Here is a 17,738-nt window from a genome sequence, read left to right on the forward strand (position 1 = left end):
ATAGACAAATTCACTATCTCCTTAAAATTAATTTGGCTGCTTGAGGATACCATTTCTAATCGCCACGCAGCATGCCTGCAAACAGAATGCGGCCATGATAATGGTGGAACAGAATGAAAGGAGTTTGGTATAGGTATTTTTGTTGTCTGTTCCTGGGCTTGCTCTGTTGCCTTGCCGTCAGTTGCGTACCGGTGAAGCCACTGGTCTAGTTTGCTTCTGTTAGTCACTTGGCAATTTGTCCTTTAACGTGGTTTATTGAATTTCAATAAAAAGGTTGCTTTGGTTTTTGTGTGTTACGAACGTCAAAAATTTTTTAATTCTTTGAGTAGGCGGGCATGCCAGTGCATGCGCTGCTGTTGGCAGCCGTGTTGTTGTCGAGCGTTGCGAGCGCGGTGGGTGCGTGCGCAGTGCAACCTGCAGCGCCACCCCGAGTGCAGCAACCTGAAGCAGTGGAAGGGCGGGACGGTGAAGATCGACCCGCTGGCCCTGGTGCAGGCCATCGAGCGCTACCTGGTGGTGCGCGGCTACGGCCGCCTCAAGGACAAGGACTCGGGCGACTCGGACGATGACAACACGGACGAGGACATCGACGACACCCTGGTGCGCACGGCAGAAGCCTTCAGAAAACATTCAGTAGCATTTTCAGAAAATTATAAGTTTGCAAACAGCAAGTTTTACAGTAAAGGAAACTCAAAGATTTTAAGCGAACATAATTTTTTTTTTAGAGCCATGTGCGCAATTGAGTAATTAAAATCAAAGCCAAAACTTTCCAGGATAATCAAATTTAAGAAAATGTGCGCATTCAAGTAAATAATTCAGAACCAAAACTTTCCAGGATATTCATATTTTTAGATAATTTTTTTTGCCTTGATTCACGTTTGTGCAATCGGCTCTTAGAATTCTTGAATTTATTCCATTGATGATTATCATCATGGTAAAAAGTCTTGGATAGCATTTTGTTGTGCAGAGTCAGTTTGTGAGGCATGTGTGTTGGTGGACAGGCGGCGGTGGTGATCAGCCAGGGCACGGCCAGGCACCGCCTGCAGTTCGTGATCGGGGAGCAGGTGCTGCCCTACAACATGACGGTGTACCAGGCGGTGCGGCAGTTCAGCCTGGCCGGCAACGACCAGTCGGAGACGGACACAGACAACGAGGCCCCGCTCGGCAACTCGGGCGTCTGGGTCCACACCCACACCATCTACTACAAGTGCGACTTGCTGCATATCTATATTTATATTTACTTGTTTAACCCTGAGGAGTGTACACTTAAATTATTTTTTAAATGATTAGCAATGAATGAGAATGGGCCGGTGGACTCGGTGAACCCCTGATTGCCATTGAATCTCTAGTGGTTGAATGATTTAAGATTATTCTGGGATAATATTTTACAAAATGTATATTCAAACACTCAACATTGGCAATGTTGCAAGCTAGTAGGACTATTTGTCGTGTGTGTCTTTTTTATCCTGCCTATTATGTTAGCATTTTCTAAGGTGATGTAGAGGCCGGCGAGGGTAGAGGAGGAGGGCGCTGTGTGAGGCCGTGTGTGCCCCGTGCGACAGGCCGGTGCCGGAGGACGACTGCAACATGAACAGCAAGCCGGGGTCGAGCGGTGCCTCGGGACGCAAGGGCAAGGGCACCAGCACCAAGGCCAACACGCGCGGCCGCAAGGCAGACGAGCTCTGGAACGGTGAGCACTCCGTTACAACTCGGATCGGCCCGGCTTGGAACTGTCACAGACAATCTTCTGAAATAAATTTTCAAAACTTCTGATAATGTTCATTGATGATTTTTGCAGTTGTTTTAAATTTTCATTTCGGTTTGAATTTAGGAAGACTGTCTTTATAAAATACAACATGCTTTTTTTCATTCAATTTATAGTTCTCCCAGAACATTAAATAATGCTCACAACAGTTCTCAAAGTATCCATAGCAACTTAATCTGATTTTTCCTGCTGAAAACATGATGTTTATTATTTATTAATTTCGATAATACTGAAAAAATTTCTTAACACTCGCATGCATGTTACATCTCACAAATTAAGTCCCGAAGTCACTTGGAGACATTGGTACAAACCAGGGACAAACATGTCCTGGGGATGGAGGCTAAAAATAACTAAAGCCCCATCGTGGGCTGAGTGTCAGTGTTTGTGTTCGCTGATATCTTGTGAGAAATTCAGAAAAGAGAAGAGGTTGATCTGGAAGTAATAATGGTAATTGTATATGTTGAGAGACATTGTTATATAATGAAATTAAAACCTTGTTTATATATTAATTATAACTTTATTATAGAAGGATATAATGTATCAAATATTCCAACATTTTGGTTTAAAACAGCTGAAAAATATTTTTTCCTCTCTAACACATTATATCCTGGCAGGATGTCAGCAGATCGAGAAAAAAAAAACAAGAAAAAAGTATTTTAACTGAAATGTGTAGCCATGAAAAAGTCACAAACAGCGATGGTGCTGGAAGTTGAAAATTTAATTCCCGCTAGCCTTTGGCTAGGTTTTAGCTTTCAAACCTATAAAAAATCGCTACATCCTTGCAATGAGGTATATTATAAATAATGTTTAATTTCGCATGTCATTTATTTAAAAAATGACTTGTTATATGAAAGTTGTTTAAAAAATATATTTACAGTTCCTGAAAAAAAATTCTGAAATTGGTTCAGTAAGAATTTGTAGACATGTCATGCTGTCTAGTTGAAATAATTAATGAAAGTTATTGTTGTCGTTGTTGTTAGGGAATTGTAAAATACAATGATTGTTGACTGTGTGGCCTCAGTGGCGTGGCACTTGCTGGATGCCTGGGTGGCGTGGGGACGGTGGCGACGGTGGCGACGGGGGAGCGTGGCGTCGGTGTTGCAGAAGGCGTGGTGCCCGCGCTGCAGTCGCCGCTGGCCCCCTTCCTGGTGCCGCAGCTGCCCGACACGGTCACCGTCCAGGACGCGTCCCTGGAGGTGCTGTGCCTGCTGCGCGTGCTGTGTGCGCTCAACCGGTACTGGAGCGCGCTGTACCCCGCCATGGCCTACACGCCCGTCATCAGCCAGCAGGTGAGGCACCGAGTTCTGACAATCTTTGAAAGATTTGTGCAGTGGGAGTGCATGACCTGGTGTGAGCTTTTGGACATACGCCATTGCTTAGCACATGTATGTCTGTAGAAGAAAACTAAAAAATTACCCAAAAGACCTCTGTTTTCGTACCATGTGCGTCTCTGCCTGAGGACGGGAGCAGATAGCAGTTCCCAAAACGTCGCTTGTTTCTGTTTTGGAAAACTATTGTATTTGTTTCTTTTCGTTTTGTCGTATTTTTTGTCTCGTTACAACTGTTGTGCTGAATTATTTGGGTTCAATACTTTTTGTGCTTTCATCATTTGTGGTGGTTTTTTCGTTCTTTTATTAGTCCAAATTTTTTTTTTTTTTTTTTTTTTTTTTTTTCCTTCCTTTGTTGACCATATTCCTCTTGTGGAGTATTGTATGGTGTTTATATCCTGACAACAGCAATTTTTTGCTTCATTTGTATTTTTGTCATTTGTGTTATTTTTTTTTATTTTTCTTCTACAGACATACATGTGCTAAGCAATGGCGTATGTCCAAAAGCTTACATCTAGTCAACACGATAAATACAAGAAAGGTATCATGTTAAAATTGACGGATAAAGTGCTTAGAGCAAAGTTATAATGTTCAAATGAAATAATCAACTTTCTGTGTGGGACTGGGCCTTAAAGAAGTTAGCATGTTGATCTTTTGTAGTGATGCTGGCTTTTGGCCAAGTCATGACTTCACAGGCGACCCAGGAGTCATGGCCTGCTTTTCAAAGGTTTCACTTTTTTGAATAAAAAAAAAAAACTAGGGTTAAATTCTAAGCAAGCCATCGGTGCTGGTGTTCGGTCGATGAGATCCGCCTGTGATCGGACCAGGGTCCCAGGCAAGTGGTAGCATGTGCGGGGAGTGTGTTCTGAACGCGGGGCTTGTCGCGTGGTCGCAGGAGTTTGTGAACAGCAAGGTGGCAGCGAAGGCCAGTCGCCAGCTGCAGGACCCGCTGGTGATCATGACGGGCAACCTGCCGTCGTGGCTGCAGCAGATTGCCACCGCGTGGTGAGTCCTCTTCCTTCCTTCTTCCTTTACCCGTATTACCATAGCACTGTGTGGTTCAATAATTAGCCTGTTTTAATGCAGTTTTGCACTGTTTATCATGGAAAAATTCTGAAAATAAATTTAATAAGTTGCATTATCAAGCTAATATTACAGTAATAAACACTAATTTAAAAAAAGAAAAGTTAAAGCTAATTCTTCCAGCCCCTACTCAGAGCTAGTAGAGTGTTGATGCGTAACCGATTACAGCCCGTTCCTGCTGCCGTTCGAGACGCGGCAGCTGCTGCTGTACGCCACGTCGTTCGACCGCGACCGGGCGCTGCAGCGCCTGCTGGACTCGACCCCGGAGCTGAGCGGCTCGGACTCCCAGGAGCGCGTGACGCCGCGCCTGGACCGCCGCAAGCGCATCATCTCGCGGGAGGACATCCTCAAGCAGGCGGAGCACCTGATGCAGGAGCTGGCGTCGTCCAAGGCCCTGCTGGAGGTGCAGTACCACGACGAGGTGCGTTGCCCCTCTCGCTCCACCATCGCGTGCTTGGGTGAAACACTAACAGACCGTTCCCCATAAGAGTTGTTTGTTAAAATAATTTATTTTCTGTGATGGAAAGGTGCTAGTCAACTACCATTTTAATCAAGACACTGCTCTCGTTAATATTAGTTTACATTTTTAATTATTTGTTCAAATACATTTAAATAAATTAATTACATTTTGAGGTTAAAGATTCTAAAATTAAACTGCAAAAAAAAAATTAAGCACCGCATTGTTAATAGAACAGGCCTGTAATTACTAGGCACCAACAACATTTCGAAGTTACAAAATAATAAGAATTAAATTTGTTAAGTCATATTGAAATAAGTTTTAATTCTAATAAGATCAAAGAATCATAAACTTAACATTTTGTGTTAACAAGAGAGATTATTTAACATGTTAATGTAATTCTCATCTCGGATGTAATTAAGTGCATGTCTGCCATGAATCACTAACCACATTACGTACCATTCGTGAATACTGGTTGGCACAAATTAAGCTACCCCTGAATGTTTCTGGCCTTGCTCTCTAGTGATGCTGCTGACTTTCAAGAAGTCATAAAATATACATTGCCTGAACTTTTGGGCATCGCAGCTATTTCTATCTCTATGTAATGTAATCTGTAGTACTACTATGGTAATTGGGCTAAAGTATATAGGAAGTAAAGGAAGCGAATAGCTATTAAAGAAGGGTTAGTCTATTGTTTGTGGAATTGTTATATTATTATTTATTTATATTGAAAGCTACTTAAGTGCCGTTACTACCGTGCATTTATGACCGTACTACTTCAAATCATGCCAAAATTTATTGACATTGCCTCAAAAGTGTGCAAATTGAAAAGCATTATTTCTCCATTATTCCTCCATCTCAGTAAATTTAGTTAGTTTTCAAGGATCTAAATCATTGAAAATGTGTCGGACCTTGTTCTCTAGAGATGCTGTTGATGTCGCCACTTTCAACGTTCCTTCAAGTCCATTTTTACTTCTCCAAGCCCAGAAGATTACACACTAATTAAGTTTGCAAAACAAATGACAGTTTGTGTATTTAACGTAACTCGTCACTTGTGCAATGTACGAGTGGAGCAAGGATGTGCAAATATTAAATGACGAGCTGCACGGTAGCCTTACCAGTTGGGACGACGCAAGTTACGGTAGTGTTGTGATGGACCGTTGGATACACCGTCATCTGCTTGGTTGTAACCACCAGACCATCTAGCGGGTGTCTTGAGAGCGAGTGCCTAACGCCCCGCAGGTGGGCACCGGGCTGGGACCGACGCTGGAGTTCTACGCGCTGGTGTCGCGCGAGCTGCAGCGCGCAGACCTGGAGCTGTGGCACGGAGAGCGAACTAGCAACCCGGGCACGACCAGCTACCTGTACTCCCCCGTGGGGCTGTTCCCCGCCCCCCTCGGCCGCTCCACCAAGTCCACCCACCTCGCACGCGTCAAGAGCAAGTTCCGCTTCCTCGGCAAGTTCATGGCCAAGGCCGTCATGGACTCCCGCATGGTGAGTCCGGCTCCAAGTGCTGCCTGTTACAATTATGAATTCTGTATGTGGTTTTACAATCTGCTGAGACTCATGTATGTGACTGCAACTTTTTTCTTTGGGGGTTTTACTAGCATGCAGCAGAGAATTCAACTATTTTAAGAAAATTATTTTGGATATGTTAGTTTCTAAATGGGGTGAATCTTACATACTAGAGCTCCAGGTGGTGCAGTTTTCTTAAATGCTCACATGGGATGCCACACGTGCGTGTGTATTATACGTAAATAACCACTCCGTAAGTCGGGTGTGTGTATTTCATACCTACCAGCCTTTATGCTTTATGCGTAACATTTATGTTCGTGATGTGATCAAATTTTTTTTTCCTTTTTTTTTTTCCTTTTTTTTTTTAATGTTCCTAGTTCTCAGTTTCAGGTTAACCTTCACAAAATTTCAAGTCTCACCATAGATACAGTATGCCCAAATAAATGGTGTGTTTGTTTATCGTGACTCATCAGCACCCCACTCAACCATCATTAGACCACAAACAAGCCACCTATCCCCAATGAGCACAGTTGTATCTCGTGTCACTGGATGCGATTATATATAATAATAAAAAATTCCCACTCGTACCCTGCTTACAACAAAATACTTTCAGAGAAGCTAATTTTAATACTACATACCAAACTTATCCACGGAGCATAATTTCTTGCGTAAACATGAGTGATATGAACAAATACTGATACTTTCAAAGGTTTCAGGATACGCAAGAAGGGGATGAATGTGCTGTGTGTAGGCGTGATGGTCGACAGATGTATTCCGACCTTGCGGCCGGCATTTCTCAACGTTCCCCTCCCAATATGCGCCTTTAAAGGGTAGTGTGGGAGTATCTTCCGGTTCTATTTTAAGACATTCCAGAGCTTTCATAATACAGAACTGTTAGGGATCGCTCCCTGTTGTTTGATCGGGAGGGTACTAGAGCTTCAGAGACAACCAGCACTGTGTGATGGTTGACAGTGGTAGAAGTAGCTGCAAGCGACACTGGCGTGTGTGTGCAGCTGGACCTGCCCCTGAGCCTGGCCTTCTACCGCTGGCTGCTGGGCCAGGAGGGCTGCCTGTGGTTGGCCGACCTCTCCCAGGTGCACCCCGAGGTGCACCGCACGCTGCTGCGGCTGCAGGAGGTGGCGCGGCGCCGGGACGCCCTGGAGCGCAACGCGGCCCTGGCGCCGGCCGACCGCCGCCAGGGGCTGGAGAGGCTCGGCCTGGACGGCTGCCCCGTGCAGGACCTGGGGCTGGACTTCACGCTGCCCGGCCACGCCGGCGTCGAGCTGCGACGCGGCGGCAAGGACCTGCCCCTCGCGCTCTCCAACGTCGACCAGTACGTCAAGGTCAGTCACGCACCCCTGCACTCGGAACTAACCTTCCACAGTTAAAAGTTCAATGTTTTAGTCAATTGTGACAGGATGAGCGTGAAAAGAATTTGCCTAGCAATCTTCAGGTGTTATCAGTGTTGAATTTTTTAAATTCACTTTACTCCCTTGGATTATTTTTCCTTCAAATCTTTTTCCTTGAATATTGAATCCATTGATTACTAAAGGTTTGATGGTTCTTGAGGATTTGATTTGCTCCATCCGTAATTTAATAAAATATAATTCATAATTTACTACATATAACCAAATTAATGACACTATCTGCAATGAGATGTGGTTTTATCAGGTTGCTCTAGTTCTCTTACATACATGTATCATGAGATCAGCATTTAGATCAATTGAAAATAATAGTTATTATAATATAATATGGGATCAATAACTGTAAACATGCTCCCTGTTTACACCCTTGAAGGCTGGCGAGGCACAGGCCCATAAAAATGCTTTTACAGTGCTAACATAGGTGGCAGTGGGCGGCACTCGGCACTGCCTTGGGTAAGTCAAGATAGTTGATATTTGTAACCAACTGAATTATGAAATATTGCATGTCTTGTATTACCTGCTTTGATTGTAATTTTACAAGTTATTTGGTCGTTTTATGCCCTGTTGTATTTTACTACTGTAGTTATTCGTCATTTGGAATGTGTAAGACCTAAACATTTGAGATCAATAAATTGTGTTCCTGAATTGTTATCCTGTGATTGTTAATGCCTTCACGACGGCAGCAGTGTGACCAGGGCAGTGAGAGACGTGCGGTTGTTCGCAGCTGGTGTGCCACTGGTACCTGCAGGAGGGAGTGGCCCGGCAGATGGAAGCGTTCCGGGAGGGCTTCGAGTCGGTGTTCCCGCTGGCGCAGCTGCAGATGTTCTACCCGGAGGAGCTGGAGCTGGTGTTCTGTGGCGGGGGCGTGGCCCAGGGCGGCTGGGACGTCAAGACCCTGATGGAGTGCTGCCGGCCCGACCACGGCTACACCGCCGACTCCCGTGCCATCCGCTTCCTCTTCCAGGTCCTGAGCGCCTACAACCGCGAGGAGCAGCGCCTCTTCGTGCAGTTCGTCACCGGCTCGCCGTGCCTGCCCGTCGGAGGTGAGTGCGTGTTCCGTTCCCGCCCTTGCCGCTCGCCGGTGCTCCGTGACCCAGACCCCCGGGGTGTGTGTGCGCAGGTTTCAAGAGCTTGTCCCCGCCCTTCACGGTGGTGCGCAAGACGCTGGAGCCCAACATGAACCCCGACGACTACCTGCCGTCCGTGATGACGTGCGTCAACTACCTCAAGCTGCCCGACTACTCGTCGCTGGAGGTGATGCGGGCCAAGCTGGGGCTGGCCGCCCGCGAGGGCCAGCACTCCTTCCACCTCTCCTAGTTCGCGCCGGCGCGCCACGAACTCTCTGTCTCGCGTCCGTGCACGAACATCGCCCGAGGTATTAGATTCATGTCATTTGGGGGGGGCTCTAAATTGTTCAACATCAGTTTTGGCTACGGAAGTGTGGGGTTAGTTTTTTAAAACTGCAGATTGAAGACTATTCTACATGAAGAGCTATGCAAGACCTAGTCCTTTGAAGGTTTTTTTTTATTGCGTTATGAGTGTACCTTGTTTCTTTTGTACCTCCGCCAGTATGTTGTGATTTTCTTTAGTGAATACACCGTAAAGTAGCTTGCAAATAAACACTGGTAAGTAATTTCTTGTAGTTTTGATATCTCGTTTCAAAATATGTCAACACTTTCACTGCTGAACCTGATATTTTTACATTTCGATGGAAACTAAATTTGGGAAATCCTTCCCAGATATTTATGTCTCTGAGGGCTGAAGTGATTATTGTTATAATAGCTGAATCTTTTCTGTGCAAAGAATGTTGCTCAGGTTTTGTACACTAAGGAGGAATACTTCTGAATTTTAAATGTACATTTTATGTAGTGGTGAGTACGGCTGGCTAAGTTGACAAAAATATTTGAAATAGATTAGAATTCAGACCTGAAAATAATTTCTACCCAGATGTTAAAAGGACCTCTAATTTGTAAGTTTTATAAACTATTCTGTAAGACATAAACTCCCAAAAAAAAAACTTATCAATATTAACAATTTCTTTTTCCTGTCGTAACAGCATTATTTAGGCTCCCAGTTTTTGGAATGCCGTTGAACTTGTTTTCTATGTGGCATAGAAATTATTCTTGGATTTAATGGATTTTATTTTTCAGTAGACTTTTCTGTGAGACAGAAAAATATATTTCATGGAATTCTTTGAATTTTTAAATGTCACTGCAAACTTCACTATTAAAATTTTTAGGGACAGTTATATTTTTTTTGTCCATTATGGAAGTGCTTGAATTAGCACAGGTAGGTTTTCTCAATTTCAAGGAAAAACTGTTTGGTCGTGGTGTGAGTCGCATAATTTCTGTGAGAGGGAATGTGAGCATCTCTTAGCAAACAGCTGGCAGAGCGTCTGCAGATGCAGTTTTCTTACGTGTTTGACAGCCTTGTGAGCTCAGTGTGTGGCTGTCCATACTAGTTCATATTTTTAGTTAAGTTCCGAGAAGCTGTGTGTAGTGAAAGTGTTGTCATGTCATAAGTGCTTTGAACCACACATTTTTATTCCTGGTGTTCCAATTAAACTGAAGATCATTAAATCACACATTTCATAAATATACTGAAGGAAATGTTATCTGTGAAGACAGCATAATGAGAGAATATACTTGTAAAATATAGTGAAATTTGTTTGGTTTGTTTTTAAATTATATTATGCCTGTTGCTGTATCTTATGTACACCTTTAATTTAACAGTTTATGTTGAGATGTCTAAAAGATATTGGTATGAATTGCGTAAATAAAATATTTGCAAGTCCGTGACTTTTGATGTTAAATGTGGTGGCTGAAGAACTTACCTTTAGAGCACATATCCCATCCTGTACCGTGAACATGAAATATTTTATCGTAAGTCATGCCTCATTTTTGCAAAACTTGTTTTGATCTTGTCAAGAGATAGAACATATTGTATTATCACTAAGAGGGCTTTGATGATACTTTGTGGATTCCTCGGCTTAAATATACTGTTTACCGGGTGTAGGAGAGCTCGTATCGATTTGTCTCTTTTGGGTGTCCTCTTCATTAATAAGGTCCATGTTGCTATTTATATTTTTGAATTTGATCGTTAAAATATTCTATTGAATGAAATCACTATTATGTGTGTTTAAAAATAAAGTAACATTTTTTTGTGTGTCAAAAAGGAATTGTGCAAAATAATAATCATCAAAAATAATATATTGAAGTTAATAGGTATGAATTTAAAGAAGGTATTTTACCTCATAAAGAGGATGTATTTTGATTCATGAAATAGGTATACTATAGTACAATGATTTTCTTTTACAATTGCATTACAGAATATTTAAATAAATTAAAATTAGCTTGAGGTTGTAATATATATTTTTTTGATCTGAGATTTGGTTACTATAGATATTTTTCTAAGTGATTCTAATGATTTTACTGCCTTTTTTTTTTTTTTTTTTTTCCTTTCCTTGTAGCTATACACTGTATTGACTTTTTCTGTACATTCAGGTCTTTGTAATGCCGACAAAAAACCATCAAATTCCCTCAAGTCACAGGTTATATTATTGTTTTTATATTATCATTCATGCACAGTGCAACCTGCCCTGTCCTCTTAAAACATGGGGAATGGTTACAAATTTAAACGTCAATATGTAATGGCGGAATTTATACAGAGATGTAGAAGATTCAGCAGTTTACCATGGCTTTCACAATGAAGATGTTATGGGAAAATTTCCCGAAGCACTTCTTGCAAGCATAAAAACTACTGAGCAGTTTTCTAAAGAAGATAAGATGATGTGGGTTTGTAAACAGTGATTGCCATATGTAAATATTAAATTAAGCCAAAGTGTTGGACACCTCAGAATTATAATTCGGCGCACTCGACTTGAGTTTTCCTGGTGGCTACCAGGACGAATTCTGTGGTTGATCTGACGTCTGACTGTTGTATCAGTCTCACTAGGAAATATTATTAAGACTTCTGGGCTGGATCAGTTCTCAGACTGCAATTGAGTCATTGGGCAGTGTGGTTACGTGGAAAAGATTGGGAGTGATTATTATTTTGCAACTCGCATGCCCTATGCTGTGCCATTTTATAGGGTTTGTCGTTGTAGTGTGACTTAGTGGAGTGTGCGTAAGGCATGATAAAAACTTGTCCTATCGTAACAACTAGATTGTCGACATGGTGGTGATTTCTTTATGCTTGGTCACGTATTGCGCTGACGTCATTCAACAGTAATGAGATCCTGTTTCTGCTCAGTCTTGTTAAGATTACGTACTATTAGGAACAAGATAACCAAAATAAGACCAAAATGCGAGTTCATACACTATAAAGCACCAGCATGCAACCAAACATCATGAAATTGATCAGCAAGACTTACTCAGATTACAAACAAATGTAAATTTTTAAATACATATATTGAATTCAATGAAAGTAAATTATTTAGCATGGAGTTAGTACCAAAATGTATGTACTACATAAATAGATTGGGTAACGTTTTTTGCATTTTTTATATATTGCAACTGTATTTAGTAACTATTTATTTTTACATTTCGATATTGGTAAATTTTTCAAATGCACATGCACTTGCTGATTTATTTTTGTTGTAGTTAGACATGCTTATTACAAATTATTAAATTGTACAAGTGCATCATTATCTGTCAAAATGACACTTTTGGTAAACGAAGTATCATTAAACAAGTAAATGTCTTATTTGTTGAAAATTGTGTTATATTTATATTGTGTTATAATTATATTTATACTACAACACCAAAATCTCTTGTTTTAAAAAATATATTATTCTAAAAATAAATGATAAAATCTTGTCACACCATATACGTACAGTTAAACCTTGTTACACATTTTTCAAAGAAACTGGAGCTAAAAACATACCAGGGAAAACTTCTTAAGAGGAAACTATGTAGTTCAAAATCAGTTGCAACATAAAAACAAACAAATTTCACTCAATTGACATACCTTGGTTATGCATTATTCAACTTTCTCTTCTAACACAGGGCAGTTCTTGGGGAGTCCATTACCACAAATATTTTTTTTTTATTATTTAGAATAAGCCTTTCATCCAACTTTTAAAAACAGATATTTTGGTCAGATTACAAATTTATGTTAAATGTTTATGATGGACATAAATATGTATTTCAAAATTATGACATTCTTCATAAAACAAGTAGCATTCTTGGTTGTAGTGATGACCTCTATACTGAGGGCTGATCGCGCATTGCCGGTGATTTCGAGATGTTAACTATGGGCGCCACCACGTGGAAGGGCACGTGGACCCGGCGGAGTCTCTCGCTCAGGGCGTGACGTAGCCCAAGTGGGGACGAGTTACCAGCCCTTTCTATCCTAGCTACCCAGACCTGGCCCGCTCTAGGCGTCGGGCACGCCACACTCCTAGACTCACTCACCACGTGATTAAATAAGTACTCACTTTATATTTATTTTCCAGATTTAATTTCACTAACACGTCTCTCTACACGCCCGTTACACGTTACACATTACACGGTTAAAAAGCCTGAGGCACGAATCGGTTTAGGTGAAGGCATGGTCCGCACACGTGGCCATGCTGCAAAGTTTACTTATTACACGGTGATGAAAAAAAAACTCGACTGAGACAATTAATTAATTAAACAGTCCGCTGACCGAGAGCTGCCCCGAGGATGACGTACGAAAGAGATTCAGAAATAATTAACGAGACAGAATTACTTGGTCAGTGCTGAAGAAGTCCCCGGGGTGCTGGCGCGTCTGCTCTCGGTCAGTGATGAAGATGGACTGGGCTGAGCTCATCGCTCGCAGGTGGCAACATGGCGCCCTTCGCGCCAACACAATTACCGTTACTGTATTCTACGACTCCGTGCCCCGGCGAAAGTTGAGTAAATTACAGATAAACATTAAAAATATATAAAAATTACTGACAATGGAAAGTTTGTTACTATTTACTTATTTAATGATAATTCATATAAAAGCATTCCTATCCTCGTCCAAGTCCGTGCCTGTTCGGGTCCGCCCGGGCAACGTCTATAGTTATTTAAGGTAACCTATTTAAATTACAGAAAACACAAGTAAATTGCACAACACTGGGGCAAAGACGAATGAAAACAAAAAGGGTTTACAAATAATATTAAAACGTAGCAAATTAGGGGTGCGGCGCACTGCAGCTAAGCGCCCTCTTGCCGGGCTAGACACACACGCACACACGCACGCACGAGCGGGAGGTTTGAACTGAAACGGTGGTTGGGCGGTGTCATATCGGGCTCAAAGGGGCCGCAGGCCCGGACGACGTCAATTGCCCCCTCCGAAAGTAGGCCGATATGACAGCGCCGTTTGACAGATGGTTGGGGGGCGTTGCCTGTGGTGTTTACGTCGCGCACTCCCACGTGGCAATGTTGATGTTTATGTTTGTGCGGGCAGGTGGCAATGTTGACATGACGGACGGACAAGCAATGTTTACACGATGGAAGGGCGAGCAATGTTTACATGATGGCGGCGAGCAATGTTTACAAAATGACAGTTGAGCAATATTTACACTATGGAGGACGATACACACGGACAGAATGGGCGCTGGCTGACTAACCTTGTGGGTGGTGACCCACCAGTTGTCCCGAGCCCCAAATCTGCGTCAGCTGCGGCTGCGGCGGCTGCTGCGTGTGATAGCGTGGCGGTGGCCAGGGCGCTGGCCGGCAGGGACGGCGGCGGCCAAGGTCAGGCGGCTCGTGGCAGGCGGGCAGCAAGCGCGGGCGGCGCTCGGCACGGCCCGGCTCAGCCTCGCCGACAGGCGGGCGCTTCGCGGCCCGTCGTGACAGACGGGTGACAGGTGTCGAAGTCCGGGTGGTGGTCACGTTCGGTGGTGGGACGGTCGGGCGTCCCGGCGTCGTGGCGTCGACCTGCATCGCGACAGGCGGATGTAGGGAGCTCAGGCGACTCTTCACGGTGCGGCGTCCCAATGTTGCCAACTTGCGACATTTTTGTGGCGTCTCGGGCGGCAGGGCACTTGACCGGTGTTCCGGTACTGCGGCATTCGGCGTCGGAATCGGGCGTCGTGGCGTCTCGGTCGTTCCTGGCGTCGCGTCAGGTGGGCCTGTAGGCGGCGTCCGCGTCGGCGTCGCGCGCGTCCTTCTCTTTCGGTCCGGTTCATCCGTCTGTGCCTCGAAACCAGGCGGGCACAGAGGAGCAAATCCAGGCGGCGGGGCGGCGCTCAGGCGTCTCGGCGTCATGGCCCTGGACATCGTGTCGCAAAGCGTCCTGTTTGCGACTGCGCACTCTGGTAGCGGTGACGACGGCCGGATGACGTCGAAGCCAGGTGGTGGCGACAAGGTGACACGAAGCGTCGGCGTCGAATCTGGTGGCGTCCGTGGCGAGTCGTGTGGCGGAGACGATGCGGGTTTCGCCGGAAATGACCTTGGTGGCGTCGGGACGGCGGTTCGGTGCGGTGGCGAGGTCATTCCGGCGTCGGGAGGTGTCTCCGACACGAGGCGGGTGCTGGACGGCGTGGCAGACTGCGGTGGGACGGTCGTTGTCGGGCGTCGCTCGGTTGGCTTCGGCGAGTCAAGCGTCATCATAGTCGGGATGAGTGGCGTCAGGTCGGCGAAACGAGGTCTTGCTGGCGATGATGCGTTTGGACCAGCGTCGGGAGACGTCAGGTCGACGAGAGGTGCCGAGGTTGGCGGCTCCAGGACAGGAGGTGGCGGAAGCGGAATTGTTGGCGTCGGGACGGCGAGCGTCGGCGTCGGGATAAGTGGCGTCGGGTCGACGAAACGCAGTGTGGCAGGCGGCGGCGGGATCGGACTTGTGTCGGGAGACGTCAAGTCGATGAGCGTCGGCACGGCGGGCGTCGGGACGGCGGCCGTCGGCGTCGGGACGACGGGCGTGGGCGTCAGGACGACGGGCGTCTTTGTCAGAGCGGTAGGCGTCGGTAACGTAACACGTGGCGGTGCGGGTGACGTCAGGACGTACCTTCGTGGTGCTGGGGTCGGCGTCGTGCGTGAGGAGTCGGCTTGGTGCGGCGGTGACGTTCCGGCAACGGGCGGCGTCCTTGGCACGGGCTGCGTCGGCGAGTCGAGCAGCGTCTTTTCCGGCGTGGTTGGCGTCGGCGTGAGCGGAGTCGTTTTCGGCGTGGTTGGCGTCGGCGTGAGCGGCGTCTTTTTCGGCGTGAGTGGTGTCGGCGTGATCGGAGTCGGTGTCGGCGTGAGCGGCGTCGGCGTTTCGGGAAGCGTCGAGGCGTGTCGTGGAGGATTTTCCAGCGTCTCTGCCTCGTACTGCGCCTGGGTGGCTAGGTAGGCAGTGCACCGTGCGCACGTGAAGGTAAAAAACTTGCGCAGTACGGTCCATTCACGTTCGCCGATACAGCCACGATGCCACAGGCCGGCACATTCCTGGCAGCGGTAGCCCTCGCTACTACCTCCGGGACACGACCTCGCTCCACACTTCGTCACGCCGTGTATGCGGTACTCCGTACAGTAGCCACACTCATATCCGGCGGCGGTCCTGCCATACAAGTCCCAACTCGGGCAGGGAAAGTAACACCCGATACACTCGTCCGGATACGGATACATGTCTACGCACGTGGTACTCTACACGCGAACAGTCCTCACGAACACATCAGCACTGTGTTACTTACTGCGCTCGGAGTCCGTTGTTTGTGCGCGGATTCCTGGAAGCGTGCGCTTGGCTGATCACGTGGCTGGCGCGCCAGAGTCCCGCTATGCGCTCCGCGCGAACAATAGTTCCAGCGCGAACTTTAGTTCCGCGCGCTCCGCGTAACAACCGCCTATCTCACACGCTCGTACAGGTCTGGTTTTCGCGGAAGATGTAACTCGCCCCACGCTCTTGGGCGCCATTTGAGGGCTGATCGCGCATTGCCGGTGATTTCGAGATGTTAACTATGGGCGCCACCACGTGGAAGGGCACGTGGACCCGGCGGAGTCTCTCGCTCAGGGCGTGACGTAGCCCAAGTGGGGACGAGTTACCAGCCCTTTCTATCCTAGCTACCCAGACCTGGCCCGCTCTAGGCGTCGGGCACGCCACACTCCTAGACTCACTCACCACGTGATTAAATAAGTACTCACTTTATATTTATTTTCCAGATTTAATTTCACTAACACGTCTCTCTACACGCCCGTTACACGTTACACATTACACGGTTAAAAAGCCTGAGGCACGAATCGGTTTAGGTGAAGGCATGGTCCGCACACGTGGCCATGCTGCAAAGTTTACTTATTACACGGTGATGAAAAAAAAACTCGACTGAGACAATTAATTAATTAAACAGTCCGCTGACCGAGAGCTGCCCCGAGGATGACGTACGAAAGAGATTCAGAAATAATTAACGAGACAGAATTACTTGGTCAGTGCTGAAGAAGTCCCCGGGGTGCTGGCGCGTCTGCTCTCGGTCAGTGATGAAGATGGACTGGGCTGAGCTCATCGCTCGCAGGTGGCAACATGGCGCCCTTCGCGCCAACACAATTACCGTTACTGTATTCTACGACTCCGTGCCCCGGCGAAAGTTGAGTAAATTACAGATAAACATTAAAAATATATAAAAATTACTGACAATGGAAAGTTTGTTACTATTTACTTATTTAATGATAATTCATATAAAAGCATTCCTATCCTCGTCCAAGTCCGTGCCTGTTCGGGTCCGCCCGGGCAACGTCTATAGTTATTTAAGGTAACCTATTTAAATTACAGAAAACACAAGTAAATTGCACAACACTGGGGCAAAGACGAATGAAAACAAAAAGGGTTTACAAATAATATTAAAACGTAGCAAATTAGGGGTGCGGCGCACTGCAGCTAAGCGCCCTCTTGCCGGGCTAGACACACACGCACACACGCACGCACGAGCGGGAGGTTTGAACTGAAACGGTGGTTGGGCGGTGTCATATCGGGCTCAAAGGGGCCGCAGGCCCGGACGACGTCAATACAAATGACCCCTATTTTAAGAACCCTGGATTTAACAAAGCAGTGATTTTACGAATACATTATAAGGAACCGGCAAAAAATCTGAATTTTTGACATCAAAATATAATCGGAACAAATTTGAATAAATCGCAATGGCGGCTTTAAAAAAAAATTTAATGTACAGCATGTATTTTGTGTGAGTTTTAATGCTCTCAGTTATGTTACAATAAGAACAAAAAAAAATCAAACTTTCAGTTTAA

The 17,738-nt window shown here is 45.5% G+C and overlaps 1 protein-coding gene across 4 annotated transcripts in view; it reads left to right on the top strand.

The window, feature by feature from the left end:
* Window positions 1–10,370, top strand: part of LOC134532154 (E3 ubiquitin-protein ligase TRIP12) — a 61,655-nt gene extending 51,285 nt beyond the window's left edge. For all 4 annotated transcript variants that reach the window (XM_063368515.1, XM_063368517.1, XM_063368518.1 and 1 more), the window contains exons 23-32: window positions 409–600; window positions 1,002–1,207; window positions 1,563–1,690; window positions 2,870–3,054; window positions 3,989–4,098; window positions 4,345–4,597; window positions 5,876–6,127; window positions 7,162–7,491; window positions 8,297–8,615; window positions 8,693–10,370. In XM_063368515.1, coding sequence (XP_063224585.1) covers window positions 409–600; window positions 1,002–1,207; window positions 1,563–1,690; window positions 2,870–3,054; window positions 3,989–4,098; window positions 4,345–4,597; window positions 5,876–6,127; window positions 7,162–7,491; window positions 8,297–8,615; window positions 8,693–8,889 — 2,172 coding nt within the window. In that variant the 3' untranslated portion in view covers window positions 8,890–10,370. The remainder of the gene's footprint in view (window positions 1–408; window positions 601–1,001; window positions 1,208–1,562; window positions 1,691–2,869; window positions 3,055–3,988; window positions 4,099–4,344; window positions 4,598–5,875; window positions 6,128–7,161; window positions 7,492–8,296; window positions 8,616–8,692) is intronic.
* Window positions 10,371–17,738: the final 7,368 nt, after the last annotated feature.

The sequence above is a fragment of the Bacillus rossius genome, chromosome 5, assembly GCF_032445375.1.
Source record: "Bacillus rossius redtenbacheri isolate Brsri chromosome 5, Brsri_v3, whole genome shotgun sequence".
NCBI classification, from domain to species: Eukaryota; Metazoa; Arthropoda; class Insecta; order Phasmatodea; family Bacillidae; genus Bacillus; species Bacillus rossius.